The sequence below is a fragment of the Priapulus caudatus genome, unplaced genomic scaffold (assembly GCF_000485595.1).
Source record: "Priapulus caudatus unplaced genomic scaffold, Priapulus_caudatus-5.0.1 Scaffold947, whole genome shotgun sequence".
Taxonomy (NCBI): Eukaryota; Metazoa; Priapulida; class Priapulimorpha; order Priapulimorphida; family Priapulidae; genus Priapulus; species Priapulus caudatus.
Window position 1 is genome coordinate 115,896 of NW_014578008.1, and position 7,512 is coordinate 123,407.

Here is a 7,512-nt window from a genome sequence, read left to right on the forward strand (position 1 = left end):
GCTCCTTTATTTTACTGTGAATGCCATTACCAGGCCAGCAATATGCGCTGTGGTTCGGGGTGTACATTTAGAGCACTACAACCACGCTTCTCACGGGCACCGAGAGAAGATTCATACTCGGACCCTCATGCACCTTATTATCAATAAAGACTGCTGTTAAGTTAACTCTAAGTAATAAATATAAAATATTAATAAATAATTTTTACGGCGGTATAATACTGGATTCAGACACATGTGTGAGGTATATCAGCGAAATAGGTGTTAACGAGTCGCGATTTGTACTCAAACAATTCATTCAAACGATAAATATTCCCGTTAAAAATTCAATTAAATATTTATAAGACGACCCGTTTGTAAATACTGTATCATAGCAGGAGGTGTATGGACAATCAGGACAATATGACAATCAATCAATTAATCAGGGACAATCAGGACAATCAGGACAATCAATTAATCAGGACAATCAGGACAATATGGACAATCAATGAATAATTTTACCATCGAAAATTCGTGACGTAATCCCTTTAACGTTTTATCTTTATATTGGACATGAGATATGCAGGTTAATTTCAGAACTAAGTAGTAGCACTGTATTAGTGTTGTTTCAAAAACTTCTCAATTAATTTTTACTAATTAACAAGTTAATTGTAGTGTTAATTAATTATCTGCTAAAACATCTTGGTTTCCAATAATTTATCATCTTGCAACATATGCATATAATAAAAATATTAAAAGTCAGACACATGCTTATATCCCGAAACGAAATTAACAGAAAGGTACAATTTGCTTTATTAACCCGTGTGTAGTACAGAAGAACAACCATCATAGTAAAGCCTGGAACTAGGGCGATCAAGTTAATTACATTACTGGGCGCCTACCTCTCCATATTAGCATAGAAACAATAATCTATTCATTAAGCATGCATCAATTTTTCACTGCCTTCCTTGCTTTTCCAATTTCATCTCTTTGCCTGTCAGTTTTGTCTGCAATGTCTTTTGTCCGAGCAACGCAGTCTCTTTTACGTTCCACCAGGTGTCTATATCAGGTCGTTACCATTGCCACAGGTGCAGTCCGTCGTCGTGCAATTGCTCTCGCCACAACCTACAGAGCGCCGTCGTTATTTTTCAGCCATCTCAAGCCGATCCACCAGTTGCTTCCACCTGAAGTATCGACTGTAGGCGCCACATCAGTCGGCGTCCAACTTCTGGTAGGTAGTTTGCCAGCCCTGATTAACTGTTTCGAAGTCGTCGACATTATGTAGGAGCCGGCGGAGGAGCGAAGGCGTCGCAAATCCTTCGCGTGGCGCCCCCATCACTATGGGAACGGAGTTGTAGTCCAGGGCGTTCCTCCAGAACTTCTCCGTCACGTATTCCCTGCAGTTGCAGTTCTCGAAGGCAAGGTAGAACTTGTGATGACTCATCACGTCTTTCATGCAGGCAGCCGCAGCAGGCAGGAGCAGCGAACCTCGGGGCCAGTCGCACTCCTTATGTTGAGGACTGCAAAACGTGAGAAAAACGTGAGATGGAAACAGAGGTAGGAGGGATGAGGACTAGGGAGGAAAAGAAACGGAGGGAAAATGTGAGAGAGGGAAAGCGATAGAGAGGAAGAGAGAGGGCGCGAACAGTAGAGAGAGTGGGAGAGAGAGAAATGGAGAGTGATAGAAATAGTATGACAGAGCGACAAAGACAGAAAAAGAGAGAGAGAGAGACAGAGAGAAAGAAAATGCGAAGAGAGAGATGTTGAAAGAGACTGAGACAGAAAGCGAGAATGAGCAGGAAAAGAAAGAAAAAGAGAGAGAGAGAAAGAAAGAAAGAGAGAGAGAGGAAGAGAAACCGCGCGCGGACATGTAAGCGCGAGAGATCGTGAAACACACACACAGGCACGCACACGCACGCACATGCACGCGCACGCGCACACTGATCAAGAGCATGAGAATAAGACCATGAGATAACAAGCGATAGACATAAGACAGATGTGGGAACGGAGCAAGACAGACTGAGAGAGCGAGAGCGAGCGAGAAAGAGAGAGTGAGAGAGAAATTGATGAGTGCGACATCTGATGCAGAGTAGCCAAGTAAGATTAAACTATGCATCACAATCACCGTATGTCGCGTCTCTTAGCCGAATAATCCTCCTTTTTCGATATTTAATATATGTTCAGTTATGCCTGCGTTTAACGCTTATTATCATTATTAATATGTACCCAGAATACACCAACCTGCATCCTCCATAAATGTCGACAGAGACGAATTTTTTCAACTTGCTAACATACTGCTCTCGCTTGTTTTTCGTAACACAGTGGCTCACAAACCAGCTAACCAGACCCGTCTTTCCTGCTGCGTAATTTTTGACTGCAAAATGCAAATGTAAATCCCGCGCGCTATTATATACGACGATCGTTTACAGGGCCGTAGCATCTGGAGAAGGGCAAAAGGACATCTGGTCCTATCCTCCATCCTACACCCCTGGATTTCAAAGCAATATAAATGTGCATGGCAACATCCGATCTCAGAATTTCACTGCGGCCATAGCATTCCGTCATTCCTTGCCGCTATTTTAAAGTACATGAGCACAGGGACGCGGGTCGCTCGTCGCCACCCAAGCCATCTAAGACAATTCTTTTCGACAGATTTTCCGCGCTTAAAACGACCGGGCATGCCCGAAGGAGATGTGCATGGTACAATCCGATCTCAGAATTTCTCTTCGGCTTCAGCATCCCGCCATTCCCTGGCGCTATGCTAGCAGGACAGTAATCTCTGGGTTGGCGAATGGGCAGCAGACCCCCTTAGATTCTGAAGCAAAATTAAAATTAAGCTAAGGTAATACTTGTAAATGAGCCCCAAAAATGTTATAAATAATAGAACTAAATTATAATTACAAATTACAAAAAGCAACAATTATTCCTTCACGCTAACCCTATACTACACGTCATTTATTTCTTGTAACCTTTGTCCCCCTTCTCCTTCAAATTTGCTCATCCTACGGCCCTAAATTGCTTGGACAATTAACCACACAAATATGTTGTAATTTGCTCTCATATCAAGAATAGACTGCATGATCATTTTAAATAGTGCCGAACACAGAAAGGGGAACGACTAATCAGTAAAGGATCAATCAAGGAGGGTGTGTCCGTCATTACATAGTATCTGGCATGTTGCGCCACCTACTGGTTAGACAGGTAACTTCTCAATCATTTTGACAACCTCGAATATTCCGACCTCATAAACAGCGTCTGTAGTAGTTATTATGAGCCGCATTACCTGGATGTACGTTGTCTAATGTATCCTGCCGCGTGACGTTCTTGTACGGCATGAAAATACCGTGTGGACAGTAAATGTCCGAGTCGCTGCGATACGTCATTGTCCAGTTAAAGATGCCATTATAATCCGAGAGATTTCTGTAAGTGTTAATAGGGGTCTCTCTCATGTCGAACACCCATCGCTGGTGGGGTGGGTGGTAGTCCGGATAGGCAGCGGAAATGTCGTTGGTTCATCCCTTATATGAAATAAGACGGCGCGTCTGCTCTGCGTCGCAGCCACTTGTTCGTGAAATGCTCGTATCCAAAAACGTAGCAGTTTGAAATAACGGCAGCCACGAAAAAGCGGCAGTACCGTTTTTGATGTACCAGCCATGGCCGAACCACTTCGTTCCGAATGTAATAATTTTATAGTTTGCTGGAACCTGGCTGGCCAGCGTGTGCTTGTCATCGGTAGCTGGTAGATGGCCTGCCGCCAACGGCCTGTAATCCCGTGTCGGCAACACTTCTTGTCGTCGTTTCTGCTGCTGTTGCTGCTGCTGTTGCTGTTGCTGCTGCTGTTGCTGTTGCTGCTGCTGTTGCTGATGTGATGGTTGTCGTTTCTGCTGCTGCTGTTGCTGATGTTGTTGTTGCTGTTGCTGTTGGTGGTGTTGGTGGTATTGTTGTTGTTGCTGCTGCTGTTGTTGCTGTTGTTGTTGCTGCTGCTGCTTCTGCTGCTGCTGCTGCTGCTGTGTGCTGGTATCAAATGTTACTGACGTCCTATGTGAACGATAGAAATAGAAACTGAATATGATGCAAGAGACGAACAAGGCGCTGACGAATACCCTTTTCTGTTGTATTGGCGCCATCGTATGCACACTGACAATCGGGAGAAACAGAGGTCTCACAGTCCGTTGCTGTTAAATACCCGCTATACACGCACTCACTAGTCAATCACTAGACTGCTGTTATACGTGCGCGCGCACACACAGACTAGTCCGCACGAACCATCTAAGAGTCATGACGGTTGTTGAACCGCCGTCTATCTGTTTCAGCCGTGGACTAATGACGCGAATGGCATGTATATCCGTACGTGTTTCTAAACCGTATTCTGCTGATTGGGGGCGCGTTTTTGCGCGCAAAACCGGACAGGGGCCGCAAGCCCGTTCTTAGAAGCTAGGAACCGTACAGCAGAAGTTAATTAGAAGGGCTAGGAGGCATGCCACATGAACAGTGAACAACTCGTTTTTAACGACGTGTCGCAAGCACATCAATTTAGAAAACGGGGGTTTTTTGTCTATATTCAGGCCGCGTACAGGAGATAATTATGCATTATTTTGTCACGTGGATTTGTGTCTATGAGCAATCAGATGTAATCGCTGCAGAAGCGGAGGGAGAAGCGGGTGGCAGAAGGAGGCGCGGGAGAAGTGGTGGAGGAGGTGGCTGGAGAAGGAGAGGTGGGTGAGGGAAGGTTGGCAGGGAGGTGCCCTTCTCCTGCACACCTCTCTCCCTTCTCCACCACCGTATCACACCACCCTTCTCCACACCTCCTCCTTCTCCACAGCTTCTCCTTCTTCCCTATCTTTCATTCTCCACCCAGCTTCTCCCCTCCTGCCTTTATCCACCAGCTTCTCCCCGCCTCCGTCCACACCTTTTCCCTCTCCCCTTCCTTCCTTCTCACCGCTTCTCCCCTCCTCTCTCACTAGCTTCTCCCCCTCCTCACCACCTTCTCGCCTTCTCCCCTTCCTCCTTCTCCACCAGGCTTTCTCCCCTCCTTTTTCTCCATACCTTTCCCTTCTCACCCTTAAATTCCTCCTTCTCCACCAGGCGTTCTCCCTCCTCCTTCTCACCACCTTCCTCCCTTCTTCCCCTTCACTCCTCCTTCACCCATCTTCGTTCACAGCTGGAGTGACTGTTCACGGAACACGCGCATTACATTCTGAATTGGTTATAACACAAACACCGCTGAAAAATATGCAATTATCTCCTGTACCGCCTGAATATAGAACACACCTGGTTAGAANGTGTGTGTGTGTGTGTGTGTGTGTGTGTGTGTGTGTGTGTGTGTGTGTGTGTGTGTGTAGTGGTGTGTAGGTAGTAGAGGTAGGTAGAGAGAGAGAGAGAGAGAGAGAGAGAGAGAGAGAGAGAGGAGAGTGAGCGAAGGGGAGAGAGAGAGAAACTACCTCAGTGCCGCTGCCTCTCCGCTAGTCCACCCCTACTGTTCATCTTTGCTCTTCTGACGCATGCGTTTTTTAATCTCCATCGCCGCATTTGTCACGAATATTCCGCCCGCACCGGGTGGGCCTCCTTCTCACTCACGCTCGACTGACCTCTACCCATTACGTAATGTTTGTATAAGCCTATTGCACTATTATTCTAACAACTTCGATTCACCACCGCATTTCAGCCGACTTCTAATAGACGTCGAAGGACGACGAGATTGTTTACTGTTTGTTTTTTACATCAAGTTAGTGAGTTTTGGTATTTAGGATGCAGTGCGTTTTTCTCTGAGTTTCTATTGGGTACATTGTATGCACGCTATCGGTTGCCATCTTGTTCAATATTTATATTTCGGAGTTTCGATATTTCGTATTCGAGTATAAGATATCGCCGTATGCGGTGTATTTACTTTTGGGACTTTACACGCGTTGTCTGTGGTTTGAATTTGCTTAAAACCATTTTGAATGTTTAGTAGTCGCAGTTTTTCGCGTAGTGGAAAATATCTTCATAGGCGGTGTATGTTGCCTGAGTGCTTATGATACAGTTTATACAGTTGTAGTTTTAGTGAACAAGTAAACGTACTCAATAGACCTACCATTCATTTAGTTCTTGTACGGTGACTGTAACGGCATGCGGTTACTGTTCATTAAAATTAAAATTAAAAATTAAAAATTTCCAACAAAAATTAAAATGCTTTTTTGTTTTACATAATATTGTAATTTTTATTTTTTTATTCTTACATTTAAACTAACAGCAATTAAAATATCCATGCTCCGTGCATCTCTGCGCAGGGGTGCCTACCGCCATGTTCTGGCTGTGCGCGACGGTGGCGACCCTGGCGGTGGTAGCGACTGACGCTGTGCGCGAGACAAAGACCAGCTTTGTACCGATAAAGCTGCCGACGGACTTTGCTAGCTACGACGTCGACACTAACGGCTACGTAGAGATCCAAGAGCTAGCGAATGTGTCTGACACGACCGTCGAGGAGTCGAGCAAACCGTTCGAAGCCGCCGATGTCAACAGTAAGAAGCGAGACACCCCCCACCACCACGCGCCGTATATATATATATATATATATATATAGAGAGAGAGAGAGAGAGAGAGAGAAGAGAGAGAGAGAGAGAGAGAGAGAGAGAGAGAGAGAGAGAGAGAGAGAGAGAGAGAGAGAGAGAGAGAGAGAGAGAGAGAGAGAGAGGGAAGTAAATTGAGAGACAGCGCCGTAGAGTGAAAAAACCACTTATATATACCCCCTCCGTTCCGTCATATATATATATATATATAATATTTAATATTAATGCCTGTTGTGTGGGGGCATTATGGCTTTTTCGCTACCGGCTCGGCAACTATACCCTTCCCCAAAGGCAAACACTATGACAGCATAGTGCCCCGCACAACAGGCATCGGAATGTTTTTAATGCAGTCACATGCTCTGCCAATATACTCGCAAATATGAACGTGAAAAGACAAACGTTTCTTATAACGAACAATTCAAATTTGTATTAAAACACAAAGCGTAACACATTGGAACTGAATAAACATTGAATAAAGGGCAGTAAATTGTCTGAGATCGCGCAAGCACGCACTGCGCACTGCGCAAGCGCACGTGCGTCGGCGCTAAGCAATAGTGCGCCCGCCCAGGCGGGCACGTATTGTTTTAATAGTCCTGCGACGTTTTATCCAATGGAATTTCACGATTTATTATGTGATGCACATAAATAATATATATTTAAATATATACATATATACATATGTGTGTATTCAAAGACGGTGATGCAGATCATTGGCACTCCGTTTCCTGTGATAACGAAAAGACTCGATGCTTAAATCTGGAATCATTATGATCTGCGACATTTCACTGCTCTGTAATCCATGCAAGTCGATGCTCTTCTCTATCTCTATCATGCTCTCTCTATCTCTCTCTCTCTACTTCTTCTTTTTCTCTCTCTCTATCGTGTCTCTCTCTCCTCTCTCTCTCCCTTTCTCTCTCTCTCTCTTACCTCTCTCCTCTCATCTCGTCTCTCTCTTCTTTTCCTCTTCTTCTCTCTGCTCTCTCTCCCA

The 7,512-nt window shown here is 44.9% G+C and overlaps 2 protein-coding genes across 2 annotated transcripts in view; one reads left to right on the forward strand and one right to left on the reverse strand.

Moving 5' to 3' along the window:
* Nucleotides 1-1,186: 1,186 nt before the first annotated feature.
* LOC106814579 (glycoprotein 3-alpha-L-fucosyltransferase A-like) lies at nt 1,187-3,489 on the reverse strand. Its single transcript, XM_014818921.1, has 3 exons — nt 3,260-3,489; nt 2,218-2,350; nt 1,187-1,496 (listed from the first exon to the last, which is right to left on the reverse strand). The coding sequence occupies exons 1-3, from the start codon at nt 3,423-3,425 to the stop codon at nt 1,187-1,189; spliced, it is 609 nt and encodes a 202-aa protein (XP_014674407.1). The 5' UTR covers nt 3,426-3,489.
* A 2,760-nt stretch (nt 3,490-6,249) lies between these two features.
* LOC106814582 overlaps nt 6,250-7,512 on the forward strand; it is a 3,542-nt gene continuing 2,279 nt past the window's right edge. Inside the window, exon 1 of the mRNA XM_014818923.1 lies at nt 6,250-6,476. Within this exon, the coding sequence (XP_014674409.1) occupies nt 6,260-6,476 (217 nt within the window). The 5' untranslated portion in view covers nt 6,250-6,259. The remainder of the gene's footprint in view (nt 6,477-7,512) is intronic.